Source organism: Struthio camelus, chromosome 1, assembly GCF_040807025.1.
Source record: "Struthio camelus isolate bStrCam1 chromosome 1, bStrCam1.hap1, whole genome shotgun sequence".
NCBI classification, from domain to species: Eukaryota; Metazoa; Chordata; class Aves; order Struthioniformes; family Struthionidae; genus Struthio; species Struthio camelus.
The window spans coordinates 28,833,003-28,847,791 of record NC_090942.1 but is presented as its reverse complement, the minus strand read 5'-3'; the positions used below and the strand labels follow the sequence as shown (position 1 = coordinate 28,847,791).

The 14,789-nt window shown below is 37.9% G+C and overlaps 1 protein-coding gene across 4 annotated transcripts in view; it reads left to right on the top strand.

Annotated features, from left to right (window-relative positions):
* ST7 (suppression of tumorigenicity 7) overlaps nt 1–14,789 on the top strand; it is a 162,372-nt gene that overhangs the window by 108,231 nt on the left and 39,352 nt on the right. For all 4 annotated transcript variants that reach the window (XM_068932637.1, XM_068932631.1, XM_068932650.1 and 1 more), the window contains 2 exons: nt 2,306–2,403; nt 14,178–14,292. In XM_068932637.1, coding sequence (XP_068788738.1) covers nt 2,306–2,403; nt 14,178–14,292 — 213 coding nt within the window. The remainder of the gene's footprint in view (nt 1–2,305; nt 2,404–14,177; nt 14,293–14,789) is intronic.

Genomic DNA, 14,789 nt, shown 5'->3' with positions numbered 1-14,789 from the left:
TTATTTAGGATGATACATTTATGATGATATGCTTATTTTTGGAGAAAATGGAGATACAGAGTAGCTGAGCCTTTGAAGCAATTCTCACTAGCAGGCTTATGGTTGTCTGTGAAACCCTAATTTCTGTACTCATTCCATCCTAAGCACTGAAAATGGAAGTGATTCTATGGAAAATATCCAAAAGAGTAATTAAAGACTGTCTCATGATGCTTATGTTCAGGAGATTCTGGTTAAGTTTGTGCAGACAAAGGTAAATATGGTATTTTTGTAGCCTGTCTGCTTGATGATGTGTGTTGCCACTGTCATCATCAAATTTGACCCTGAGATCCTTCAACGTTATACCAGAGGTAGCAACCAGTTTACTAACGGGATTAAGCAAGTGCGTTGCCACAGAGCAGGAAGGGCTGAAAAGTGATGACCAGCTGTGACTTGCACAGTAGAGGGGCTAGATTGTCCCGCTTCTCACTACCTTCCACTGTACCCTTGATAATTTCAGCATGCACCCACCAATGTTAGAAGAGTTTCAGCTTCATATGGTGCCTTAGACATAGGGCCTCCAAGTAGGATTTTTGTTGATTACATGCTGGGCTTTATATGGTTTAATAAAGTGGGGAGCTCAGATTTCTTTAGAGAAGAAGGACCATGGACAGATGCGTCTACTCAGAGACCACAGTTCTTTTCCTCATGTTGTGGTTACTCCATGGTTCTGAAATGTGGTGGTGTTTTATTTCGAGTCCTTCAGGATGACTTTGGGATGAAAAGTGAAAACCAGTACATCATTTCTTGAACAACAGCAGATAGTTTTATATTTCTGTATATCCATGTATTCCATCTCCTTCGTACAGTATTTATGTTAAGCCATGAATTTTAAGAGTAGGTAATAACTTAACCCAAGTTAACCTCTTTCAAAAGATGCTAGTTTATATGAAGTGCAGGCAGCCTTCTTTTTAAGATGTCTCATATTAGTCACAGAAAATCATTAGTCACCTCAGAAAATTTTGGCCTGAAAAGGTACCTCGATTTCATAATAAGCAAAGGCATTTGACCATTCCTTTTGAACTAACTGAAAAGGAGCCTGGTCTGAGATATATACCTCTTAGTTGCACTACATAAAGATGTTGAAAACAGATGTAGCTAATAAATCATTTATTAAATATATAGGAATCAGTACAGAGATAAGGAATTACATAATATAAAATAGAGCTGAAGAAATTCCTTCTCTGTCTTATTTAATTTTTCTCCTAAAGTCAGACCTTTCAACCTGCTGCTTAATCTCTCTGAAAATTTCAATCACAGCTTTAAAACAATTTGTAGGTACTTGGAATATTTTCAGTGCACATCTTGTTCTTATTAAGAAAGACTTGAAAATGTTAGGGGCACAGACCAAAATCTTTACTGACTGCATATTATACACAAAGATAATTCGTAGCAGGTGTTTTCCTGTTATGGTAATTTTATAGATGATTAGCTGCCTGCATCTTTCTTGTTGGTCCAGAAGCACCTTAAAAGTTTGCATTATGATTATAGGGAGAATGAGAAATCAAGGATTGCAAAAAGAGTAAGGATTCTCCAAGAACGCTATTGCTGCAGCTGTTGAGTGTCTGTCCTCTTTTCTATCTCCTAGTCCACAAGACTGTCGTATCTGAAACCTGTTAATTTGCTGTTCATAATTAATTGTGTTAGGAATCTGAACATGATAATTGTGTCACGAGTAATGGCTCTGTAAAAGGGAAGTTCAGGGTGTAGTACCTGTCTTCTAATCATAAATGAAAAGACTGTTACTCAGAGTAGAGTTGGGGATTTGTTTTGCTGCATCTTGTAACAACAAGAACATATACCATAACTTACCACAAGGTTAAGGCAGAACGTAACATGCCTCTTCATAGATGCTCTTGTCTCTTCTGAGTGTGGGAATCGGTAAGTAACGTAATGCTATGTGGATGACCTACAGTTTAGTGTGGGTGTTACTTTTTAAGGGTTCCCCTTGTCTGATTGATTACTTGATACTCTGTCCTATGGCATTCTCTGTACCTTCTGATCTTCCTATATTTCGTAGCTGTAAGGGCAAACTATGGATCCTCCTTTATACCCCTCTATACCTGGAGTGATTCCACTGATTTCAGTGGCATTATGCCACACCTAAATTGTTAGAATTTGTAATTTTTTAATTACAATTATGAAAACAATGATAATGGAGAATCACAAAAAAGTCAAGAAAGCTATGCTTTCTTTTGTGTCATAGTATGAAATTGACCTTTTTTCTATCTATTCCATCTTAATTTTGTTTCTTTTTTACCTTACACAGGAAGGGACACCAATGTGTTAGTTTACATTAAGAGGAGGCTGGCAATGTGTGCAAGAAAGCTGGGAAGGACCAGGGAAGCAGTGAAAATGATGAGAGATGTGAGTTTGGTTTTGTTTCATGTACAATATCTGGATAATAGTAGCATAGAACTGATATGCGTTTGCTTACAAGTTAATGCTTACTCTTGCTGTGTGCTGTACTGCTGATAGTCCTTTTGTATGTGTAATTTGCATATAGATTAAGTTAAGAGATTATGTTTAAGGTGGCTAAGGCAACAGTATGAAGCCAAATGGATGGTTGCCTTTACAGCCTGAATTCCCCATCCTGGTAGGTGTAGATTACAGTGCAGTCTTTAATTATTTGATCATGAAGTTACATAACAATTTTTCTGAAGGCTTCCCCCCTTCAGTAGGGCATGTAACAGATGACACTAATTTAACAAACAAGTCTTAAGTATTCTGTTTCCTACTTGCAAAGCTGCAGCATGGCTCTCTGCGTTGTATACCTCACGCTAGTCACGCTTGAGGACAGTGTTATACATTCGTTCATGGGCTCATTACTGAGAGGTCCAGAACAAGTAATTAACCTGTAATGAATTGATTTACCTCTGAAATGGGGGGTGGTTTTATCCCTATTTTGTATGCTGGGGAGCTACCAAGGGCAGTCATAAGCTGGTAAGTTGCAAATTTGCGCGACCCATTTGAAACACCAAACAGTAAGTATTTTGGGTGGGGTGGTGCATCAGCTCTCCACATGCAGCACTGTGTATGTTCCAAGTACGTACAAATACTTAACTTTAAGAACACTCAGCATTTCTTTAAGTGATATCCCCTGGTTGCAGACTAGGCACACAGTTCTTAAGGAGGTGACTTCCCTCACCTGAGGTAGCAAGTCTGTGATAATTTGAGTCCTAGAGCTCTGGACAAAAGATGGTGAAACTGCTTGTCAGCTTCCTACATTCTCTCTTCTCTTACACCTTCTGTTGCAGCTTCCACAAAAGTGAGGTACAGGTGAAGACACAGAGATGGGCAGATTAAGCTGAAGGGCCTAAATTTTAGGGACACAGTATGGAATCCATAACCAGAGTGAAGCATCTGTAAACTGCTTTAGGCAGCCCAGGTGAATGATCCCAAATCCTGTACAGAAAAGGGAAATTCCTGCTGCAATTCAGTGAGAAATTTGAAGTAAAAAGGCAAGGATCTTTCTCTTGAGCTTAGGCACTTGCATCAAGGACTTTAGGGGAAGTATCTCTGTCAGCTTGGAAGCTGCAACCCAGCATCTTCTGGGGCACACATTGTTTGGAAAGAGTTGAGCAGAGTTCTTCAAAGTGATGCTGATCTTCATGCTATATAAGCTACCAGAAAGGAAATGGAAATTAACTTTGTTTCCTCTCTCAGGCTGAGGATGTTCAGGCCCACAGCTCTCAATCCCTAGAATCACTAGGCTCCTAGACAGAGATATAAAAAATGATCTGGTCAAAATGCAGCCATTGTACAGCTAGGAATGCAAGAAAGAAGAACAGGGAAGAAAGACCTGGTTTTGCAGGCTTGTAGTCAAGGCTTTCAGCTGGGAGAATGTTGCTTTCAAAAAAGATGGTTTTGGTCCAGTCAGCTCCACTGATTCGTTACGGATTTTGTTACACAGACACTCTCGGTCGAATACTGAAATCATCTTTGGGACAAGTATTAGAATTCTAAGTTCTGGTATTAATATATGAGAAAGTATATAGTTTTGAATTTTACATTCAAATGTGGCATGTTTTAATCATGGCAACTTCTGGGGCTTAGTGTGGGCTACTGAATGTATTTTGTGATTTTTAGATAGGGCTATGTAGAATGGGTATTCTGTGGAACCTTCTGCAGCTGATGTCCGAATGTTTGGTTAACTGTGTCTGCAGAACACTGGTTTGGGGGACTTGGGTGGTCTATCCAGTCCTTGGTTTCTTATGCAAAATAAGACCCAGAACACTTTAATTGGAATAAGTGGGTTATTCTGTCACTAGGGAAAGAATGTGTGTTGTTAAAGTTAAGTGCAAGGTGGATCTTAAAAGGCAGTAATGACATGCAAACCCAAAGTCATAATTTCTTAGATACTTGAAAGACTGAAAACACATTCCTCTATGGGAACATTATGCTAAAAAGAAAGGGCTGGATGCAAGACAAAGGAAGCATAAAGACAGAATTTCAACTTCTAGAGCTTTAACTCAGATCATCACATTCTGTATTTTTCCACCTACAGACAATAAGCCAAATTTTCGGAACTGAATTTAGATGCCTCTAGAGCTCTTTGTTGTGAGCAAGCAAGAGCTAAGTATTAGCAGGTCCCTAGACAAAATATAAAAGCAGCAGTATCTATTGGTCTTAATGCCAGTACATTAGCAGCAAGAGTAGGGTCAAGTCAGATTTCGCAGATGTTCTTCGTAGACTGACTCGGAGGGGCAGAGAATCTAGCTATTTATTTCTGATGAATGCAGATCCACCAGTTCTTCGTGGAAGACAAACAGTACATTTATGAAGAAGTTTGAAGAACGTGAATGTGTCCTTGATGATTTCTGTGTAATTGATGAGGGGGGAGGTGAATTTACTCACCCTAAAAAGAATATGAAGAACAAGTTGGCTGGGGACTGCTGAATCTAGCATCAGGGGACAGAGGGTGGAGGCCCTGTTTGTGTTTGAAAGATTGAAAACAGATTTCTCAAGTCATGGAACATGATGGAAATGAAGTGTTAAGAGGTTCATGACACCATCTGGGAAATATGATTGGGATGTAATGAGTCTGTGCCACTTTGAGAAAATAAAATATTTGAGAATGTTTAACTCGTTGCATATATAAGGCCATCTTGAGGACATTACTGATGGATTACATTGTCTTCCTTGAATTTTATGAAAGAAAAGACTAAGATTCTGCTCATAACACCTTAATAGAAAGAAAATGAGTTGTTAGTGCCTTGAATAAGATTTTGAGTTTCTAGTTATAGACACTGCTGATGGGAAAATCGCATTCTTTAATATTTTGTTGAAGATATTTAAAAACAGTGATTCATTAGCATTTTATTGTTGAAACTGAGTAGGAGTTTCTGTTGATTCTGTGACTGAGCCAAAGTAGTGTTGTGTTGCTAGCTTTGTTGCTGCTTTCATTTTGTTCGTTTAGTTGAGTTTAAATTAGTCAGAATTGCTAACCTGCAACTTTCATGGAAGGGTATAATTGAAGCATACATAGGTGTTGCTTTTGCTTATATTTCTGATGATAATTATTTACTATGTTTCTTCTGTAGAAACCTGCAGCTGTCACTATAAATTTAGAGAGAGAGTTAACTTGTGATCTCATTTTCATTAACGTGTTGCTGGAGTAACTCCAGTTTAGTCAACAGAGTTATTCTAGTTTTATTTCAGTTCATATAGAGCATTATATAGTGTGCAAGGGAACTAGATCTCTTTTACTGGCCCTGAGGAGAAAAACAGTCTACAAGACTGCTTATTTTATTTATTAAACTGATTATATTAGCAAGAATTAAGCTAATGTGTTCTGAATGGTATTGGATAATTTGGTATGCACAGAGGTGAAAATCCTCAATGGTGGCCATGAGGAACCTTCAGCATCTTCAGTAAAAATTCATGCTGAATATTTATTGTGCATAATTTTCATCTCTCAGGCCAAACTAGAACCGTAGAGATGAGAGAGAATAGCCTTTTGTACCGGGTACTACCTGTCCGCTTTTTGCTGATTGCCTCCCCATTACAATGGTAGTAGACATATGCAGCTTTTGTGTTTCATGTTTTCCATTGACTGAAAGTAGAGATGGTGTGCAAAGAAACTTTTGCAGCTTGAGGGTGACTTGATCAGTGATTACATATGACTGAATTCAGGACCAAACTGATAAAGCGTTTCCCTTGAATGGGTCACTGGAGTATCCAGGTGAAAATGTACCATGTAAGAAAGTGAATTGTTAAATTCATTCAAGCTTCCTATGATTGTTCTGGAGAACATATGTAGTGTGGGACAAGGCTGATCTTGAAGGCTGATCTACATTTATGAAAGAGAAGGGTGGCAGGCAGAAGGCATGGTAGTGACTGAAGAAAAGGTCTAAATCACTTCCTCTTTCAGGGAGAAAGTGAAACAAACAATTTCTCCTTAGAGTGTTTATCTCCTTACATGTATGTGTTGCTGAGATAAAGTGGAGTTGCAATGTGCCCCGTGTTTTGCAGCTTTGTTTAGAAATGAATGAGGTTTAGGGAGAAAAGAGACTCTCCAGGCCTTTGCTTAGCTCTGGAGATGAAATAGAAACCAGAACACTTTTTAAGGGTCAGAAAATTATGTTTTATTTCTGGGATCAGTCATAATCTGCTGATACTCCTCAAATTACGCTAGAGGACCTAGTTCTGAGAATCTTGTTTAGAATATTTCTGCTGGGTGGCATCTGAGTGCCTACCTGCAGTATCTACAATGCGTATTTTAATACTTGTCCACAGACAGCAATCAACTTGCAGTGTGTAAAGCAGCTAGAGACCTGTCTGTGTATCAGTGTGCATGATAATATTTTTTTTAAACACGTGAGATGCCCTGAACACTTATAGTGGTTTAAAAGATTATGTCACTTAAAGGCTTCAAAGTGGTGCTCTGCCATCCCATAATAATTTTAATTGATTTTTTTTTTCTTTTTGTCACCAGCAGTATTAGTGATTTTTGCTGGTGTGCCCATGATGCAAATCTAGTATAATTTCTTGACAACCTCTTTTACTGGGCTTTGAATTCTTTTTTTCTTTTCTGTATATTGCTGATTCCCCTTAATTAACAGGGGAATATCTGGCAGGGCCAATGTTCCGCACCTTACGGTATCAAGCTGTGTAAAAGAAAAAGAGAGTCCTAATTATTAATAAAGATGTTATGATTCCTAGTGACATAACAATGCAACTTCTGCAGCTATACTTGCATCCACAGCTACTGTCTAGCTCTCCCAAATACCTCTGTGCTTGAGGCAAGGATTAGTGAATCAGATTCGTTTGCCTATGTTATGCAGGTTAGGCTAAGCAGGCTTCTTTATCTTGAGTGGAATTCCAGCTTTATTAAAATCTGTAGCATTTATTAAAAGTACCATATATTAAAATTTGAAGCAAAACTACTTCTGAGTTGAAGGAGAGCAAGAGTTACATAAAAATTTCAAATGAGTGCTAGTCATGTAATTTTGATGTTTGCCAATCTCCACCTCAGAGTAATATCGCTAGTAAGTTCTTGTTCTAGCACACAAATACCCTGAAAATATCAAATGATAAATGGTGATTTGAATAATGAAAACACTTCCATATATTTTTGTATTTAGATATGCCTAGTCTTGTCACAGATATGCATGGTATGGATAAATAGGAGATTGGAACATCCTGCGTTTGAATGGGCTCTTAAACAAAGTGAGGACTCCTGTGGTTCCCCTAATGCAGTTTATTCCTTCCCTTTCCTGTATGTGACTCAGACTCCTTTCTTTTCATCATTGCTGTGATCCTACTCAAAATCCTAAAAAACTATAGAACTTTGGTGACTACTACCTAAACTCAATAATAATGTTTTTCGTATAAATTATGCTCAAAATTATCATAGCCAGGAGAGTGCAATAAGAGATTGCCTTTGCATATGTTGAAAATGTACATTTTTCTAGTAGATCATTGTAGCTTTCTGAAAAGGCTGGTCCAATATACTTAGTGACATCTTACAGCAGGATTAAATAAGAGCTGCATGCACCTGCATGTGCTGAGCAGTAAACCTGTAGGCCAAATACACTTACTTTCTGTTCTGAGGCTACAATGCAGCATCCCTTTTTACTTGTTTGTTTCTGACAATTTGCTGGAACATACCTGCAGCTTTCTAATCGCATAGTGTTTTATCAAAATCTATGTAGTATGGAGAACTGCGTCTGCTTTTTCATCACATGGAAGGTATATGCCCCAGGGTTTCCAGCTCTGTGCTTCTATTAAGATAATGTTTGCTCTTAAGAGAGAATTATGAGAGAATATAAAGGCAGCATGTTCTAGCATATTTCCTTAGAGTCTGCACATTCAAGAAGATATTTTTCATTTTGCTGTCTTTCTAATTGTTAATCCTATATTGAACAGAAGTCATATTATCCAAAAACAGTATGAAATGCTAGGGCTAAACTTGCATTTGCCAAACTGTAAATTTCAGCTGATGTTCCATTTTAACCTATACCAACCCACAGTTAGTATAAACTGGATGTGGGTTTCTTTTCTGACTGTTTTAAGTTCAGCCCTTAGATGATATGTCTTACTCCATGGATTTCATATGGGGATGGAAACATATGGATCCTACTGCTCATGATTTCCAAGCTCCAGACCAACAGAATCTGTCAGATTTGGCCCCATTAGATCTTACTGTCCCTGGTCTGTGAAGGAGCAAGTAAGGAGCTGCTTCCAAATGAAATAATCATTATTTGCCAAAAGGAGTGCAGCACTTGGAGAAATGTATTAAACAAAAGAATTCTAATTCTGTTGTAATTAGCATTTTGGTTCAGGGTATTTCATACTGCTTTCTGACTGTAAGTTAGGAGTTTTTCTATTTACATCACCTCGATCCCACTCACAGTGTGAACACACTGGAATGAGTTGCACTCTTAGGACCAGGAGTTATCCTGATTTTTAAGTGTCTTAGCGTATTAGTGCCTGACATAGCACACAGAAAGGCTCTGTGAACAAACCTTAGTCCAGCAACAACTTTTCTTCTGTTCCTTTCTTGCCAGGTGAACTGGCCAGTGGTTTTTGATCCCTCTGTTCTGAGACCTGATAAATCAATTGTGCTATATTTGGTTATCTGGTCAGATAACTTCTTTACAGCCAGCAGTCTAGCTTGTGTCTTAGTGCTTATTAGGATGCTCTTTACTAGAAAATTTTTCCCTGTTTTTCTGGGGAAATAAAGCTTATGCAATCAAATCTTGCCTGTTTATCTATCTATCTGCATGAAGAACATTTGATCCATCATTGAATTTCAACCAACTTTGACAGAGGAGTAGAAACATTAAAGATACTGCATTTCTTCAGCTTTTATGAGAAAAGTAACTGAATAAAGAAGAAAGATCCTATTAGTCCTCCAACTGGGGAAAAATTTAAGCATAAGTGCATCCTACTAGATATCAGGGAGTCTGCATGGAATGACATGTGAATGCTTCAAGGCCAGCGGAAGTTTCAGTTTGGGCTCACAGCTTAGACACCTGAAAATTCAGCTGCAGATGATGAGGCCCTGGGAAATGAGGATTTCTTTTTTTTTTTTCTGCTCGGAAACTACACAGTGCTTTGCCTTTTCTATTTTGTTCATTTAACAGTTCTTACAGATCACAAGTCATATAACAGAAAGCAACTTACACAAAGCACTTGTGAAAATAACGGTGCTATCCTCCTGTTTATTTAATTCGTCAAAGGTGGTTGAAAGTCATACCTGGACAATGGCAGTCTCAGTTGTCCATCTTTTAGGAGAGAGATTTTACCATTTCAGATGCCTGTGGTGAGAACAGATCTACTAGGAGTTGTGATTGGAAGAGCTTCGCTATTTACACTGAATTTCTCATTTGCTTTTTTTTTTTTTCTTTTAAGATGAATTCACTTTTCATATTTATGAGTGTATTCAGCTAAACACAAGGATTCAAATTGTTTTGTTTGTTGGGAAGATATTCATATAAGCAACAAGTGGTTTGCTTTCACTGCAGGTAAAAAACATGACCATGCGTACAGCCATAATGCAAGTGGAGGATAAACGTGTCAACACCAGGTTATTTACAGGATCATTCATTTGTCTACCTCTCTATTCCCTTGAGTCCCATGGACTAGTTGTAGACATGAACTGTGACTTAAAGCTGTTTTCTGCACGAATAATATATCATTGCTAATTGATGCACGAGGTTAGTGCTTTTGTAAGGAGAAAACCAGATGCAACAGTTAAAGCTATGTTACTTGAAAATGTTTCAAAAATTATATCTAAATGAGGAAATGCTGATGAATGAAATGTTCTAAGGGAAGGGAGTCCTCTTAATTTTCTTTGAGAGAAAAAATTGTTCTTTGTCCAGTAAATCAGATGGGGATTTCCTTGTACCATACAGCATTTTTTGTGATCATCACCCTTGCAAATCCATCACAAAATCATTGAACCTACGCCCTGCAATATGGATTGGGGTGAGTCTGGAAATATGACCCTCCCGGGACTACTGATAAGATATCCGATCATGTCAAATGTATTTCCAGAATTTTTCTGCTAACTTTTACTCCCAAAATAGTAATTATTATCTAAAACATTTAAAGAAGTATTAATTATCTGCAAAAGCTACTATTTCTGTATATTTACAATGTAACCAATGAGCCTTTTAACAAAAAGCAGTCCCACTTTCTACATATGTATATATTTCCCCCAAAATGTGCAAAGCAATTAGAGCAGAATATGGGCTTAGTCTCAGATCTGAATTTGATCACTAGAAAATATTTTGACCAATGCAAGTTCAAAATAAGAGTCTCGTGAACATATATTTACTATGATATGTTTAATCACATATGTTATGATGATACACTATGATATGTTTGTATATCCTTATTAGATGTGGCTTTGTTTTTATACTGTAAAGTAATACCTTTGTAGCCATGTTGCATCTGTTTTCATATGGTGTGCAGATAGGCTTAGCTCAGTGCAGTACAGCTCTTTTGTAAAAGGTGAGAATCCAATGAACCGGAATTTTGCAGTGAAATTATTAGTCCCAACATCCTGACCAGTGTCATTTAAAGATGATAAGAAGATCTTTTCCTTAAGTGTGGTGGTTACCACTAAAGTGAAAGCATTTGTCTTGTAAAGATGGAAGGTGAATTAAAATTGATAAACTGAGTTTCAGGCACAGAGCAAGGTCTAGGTCTCTTTAAACTAGAGTCCAGAGTAGAAGGCGGTGCTGCGAGGGCCTGAGGAGCTGCAGGTGCATTCTTAGGCCCGTGCTGGGGAGAGCATGCCCTTCTTTACCTCTCCGTATGGACTGTGAGCCAGCCTCTCTCCCCAGCTGCGAGGCAGGAGAGAGGAGCAGGCTCACAGGCCATCTCCGTTGCTCCTCAGAATGATGCAGTATTTGGCCTGCACTGAACATCCAGCAGGCCTGTGTTGCAACCACTATGGCATTTTTTTCTTGCATAGTGTTTGCTTTCACTGTGAGGCCTGAAAGATGACCTGTCATAATATGCTTCCACCTAAGTAGTTTTACTTTCAAGGAAGTTTCTCAAAAACCAACTTTTTACTGTGACTGAAAATAGTTTACATCAAAAGCTATGTAATCTACATCCTGAGAAGACAGAGAAATGAGCTTATGTCCTCTTCTTTCTTTTCTCAGTCTCTCTCTCTCTCTCTTTTTTTTTTTTTTTTTTTTTTTTTTGAAGGCGAGCATACTCTGGTTTGTGCACAGTCAATGTCAGAGTAAATTGAGTGGCTAGTTGGAGGTGTTTTATTTTTCTAGCTACAGCATCCACTGAGTTCATTATAACTGGGTTGGATTGCTTCACAATTGACCTTTCCCAGATGAAACCTTTGTTAACACTTGTCATTTTGGAGGCCTAGCAGTCCAGACAGTGACCTTTAGTCTGCTGCTGTCTGAAGCAAGGTTTATCACTCTGACAGAACCTAATTAAAATAGGAAAAAAAAAATCAGTGAGTGATGTCAGTGAGAAGTAAAGTGAACCAGAGCAAGAAGAACATTTACTGGCCACAGGACATCTATAACTAGCTGCAGCTCTTCCCTTTTCTTCTCTGATGGAGGGGATGTTATTTTGCCAGCCATTATTCATTCTCAATGAACAGGGATAATCTTCCTTAATCCCTTGGAGGGGTTTATTTGCAATATGTTCGTTCTGAACTTTAAATCACTATTTACGTAGGGCCAGATTCTGTCATGCTTTTTCCTGCCAAGTAGTAGCTTCCTCTGTTAAGTATGCAACAGTGAGTAAGGATGAAAATGAAGAATAGATGACTCTATGCTGGATCCTTAACTGATTAATCCAATTATGTGAATTTTCACCTGTGGTTGTTTCTGTTGGTGAGCAATGACTGAAATTAAATATTTTTTTCATTATTGTCAGATCTCCCATTTATGCAGATGTACACCAAGGTCTGCGATCCCTTTTTTTGAAAAACTGGAGAAGGAGAAAAGCTCACAGGCTGTGCGCTTTTGTGTTCTTCTCTTTCACAGGTTCATCTCCTGCCATTGAAACCAGCCATTCCCATCCCACTGCCATCACAAATTCAGTGAGCTCTTTCAGCTGATATCTGGGCAATCATGATTCTCACCAGAGATTTGTATAATCAGGGATATACAAAACATTGCTCTCCTTGCATTTTTGATATAGTAATAATCGTCAAAATGCAGGAAAGTCAGTACTGTCCAAAGAGCCAAATTTTGACGGACTTATCACTTATGTGCCCTTAAGGACAAAATAGTTCTTACATTAGCTAATGCCAGACAGTTAACACGAGGACGAAATTCTCCCTCTATGCTTTGTTCTCCTGTTAAAGCCTTAACAGAATGAAGAAGCTCTAGGGCATTACCTGTTTCTCATTTTCTAAACTTCTTAGTGAGTCTGTCCTGCTTTTGTTTCCATCCTGGCTTATGTTTGTTTGTTACCTGTTTGTGAGACTAGTATTTGCTGCTTCTCATCAGTTTCTCTGTATCTTCAAAGACAGATTTATTAAGTGCACAGAGTTTTAAAATCTAGCTTGGTGTTTTCAAATTGAGCAAGGCTCACCTTGCTTAATTTTCTTTGCTTGGCTTGTTTTACTGTTTCTCTTCCTATAAACCTAAAGAGAAATTAGAAATGATAGTATTCACAGGAAGTTCCTGAAGCACAGCTGTAATATCAGCTACCCTAATGTTATGCTGCGTGCGACTTTGTTGTGCTGACTGTGCATGATGTAGGCAGTTAAACTAGAACAGCCATAAAGAGAACGCAGTTGAAGCAAGGATCTCATAACACTTCAGTTCTTTAGAGACCCGAACTCTGACATTAAAAATTATTTTGTAATCAATTGTACAGTGAAGGAACATGGTTGCTTCTGATAACTATCACTTCATAAAGGAGATGCAGCAGAATGGCAGCTTCAATCGTTAAGATCTATGCAGGCATTTAAAGTCAGGATGTATAAGAACAAATCCCTGGGTCTCTCAAAGGGTCAATTCATACAATAAGGGCACTTAGATCTAAGAGGATTAGATTAGTGTAACTACACATTTTCATTAATCTCGTCATGCACCATGGATTCTTTAAATACATATCTTGTGTTAGATTTGTATAATCTTTACCTTTCCCTTTGTTGCTGCCTTTCTTTTTTCTTATAGCCAGCATTGGCAGCAATCACAATTGTGTTTAAAAGATTTTGTGATTATAAATGCTGATAACACATACTTACTAAATACAGTTGCATATTTGCAAATTTCTCTCATATGATTGTATTCTGATTTTCTTCAGTGTATTTTCTGCTTTTTCTACTAATAGGGAAGTGCTAGATTGCTTACTAGTGATACGCAGGAGCTACTTTATTGAACATTCTTTTCCAGTACAGTAAGATAACATTTTTCACTTTGAAGAAGAAACCCTGTTGATTGAAGAGACACATTCAGACAGCTCTGTTCTTGGATTTTGCTAATTATATCTTATGCAAAGCATGTCTTGTCAAGAAGCCTGATCCAGAGTCCATTGAGAGTTACAGAAATTTTTCAGACATATTAATGATCTCTGCGAAAGAGACAACAACAGGAGGAACTGGGGATTTTTAACTTGGTGTTGGTTGTTTAAATACATTTTGAACAAGAATCTACTTCACATGTTAATAGTTTAACCCTTTCATATGTTATTGATTTTAGTTGATGAAGGAGTTTCCTTTGCTCAGCATGTTCAACATCCATGAAAATCTGCTAGAAGCTCTGCTGGAATTGCAAGCATATGCAGATGTCCAGGCAGTTTTAGCGAAGTATGATGGTAAGTCCATATGTATTTACATTTTATCTATATATTGCACACAGAAGCAGTGTTTTTAAGTCAAACACTTAAAATTTGGGAAATACCATTAAGGTGATTTGCACAAGCCTCATAGAACCCTTTACGCAGTCCATAACACCAAGATTACATATTGTTTTTTTCTACCAAATCGCGCTTCATTCATTGTACAGGCTAATGGAACTCACTTACTAGCAGCTCTTCAGTGTTTTCTTTGCTTTTTGTTAGTGTCAATGACTGCTTAGGTACTGCAGTCATTTTATTACATGCTATTCAAACCTTTCTCTGAAGGAAGAATTTTCAGTTCCCTTGTGGACTTTTCTATGAATGTTAACTTTGTAGCATACGAGTGCTTTGCAAACATTAATTTATCTTCACAACAGCCTTTCAACTGGTAGAATTCATATTTTGTGGGGAAAAGTTGAAAAGCTCAGAAGTCTAGGTGGACTTTTCACAGTAATTTTCAGTTCTCAACCTGT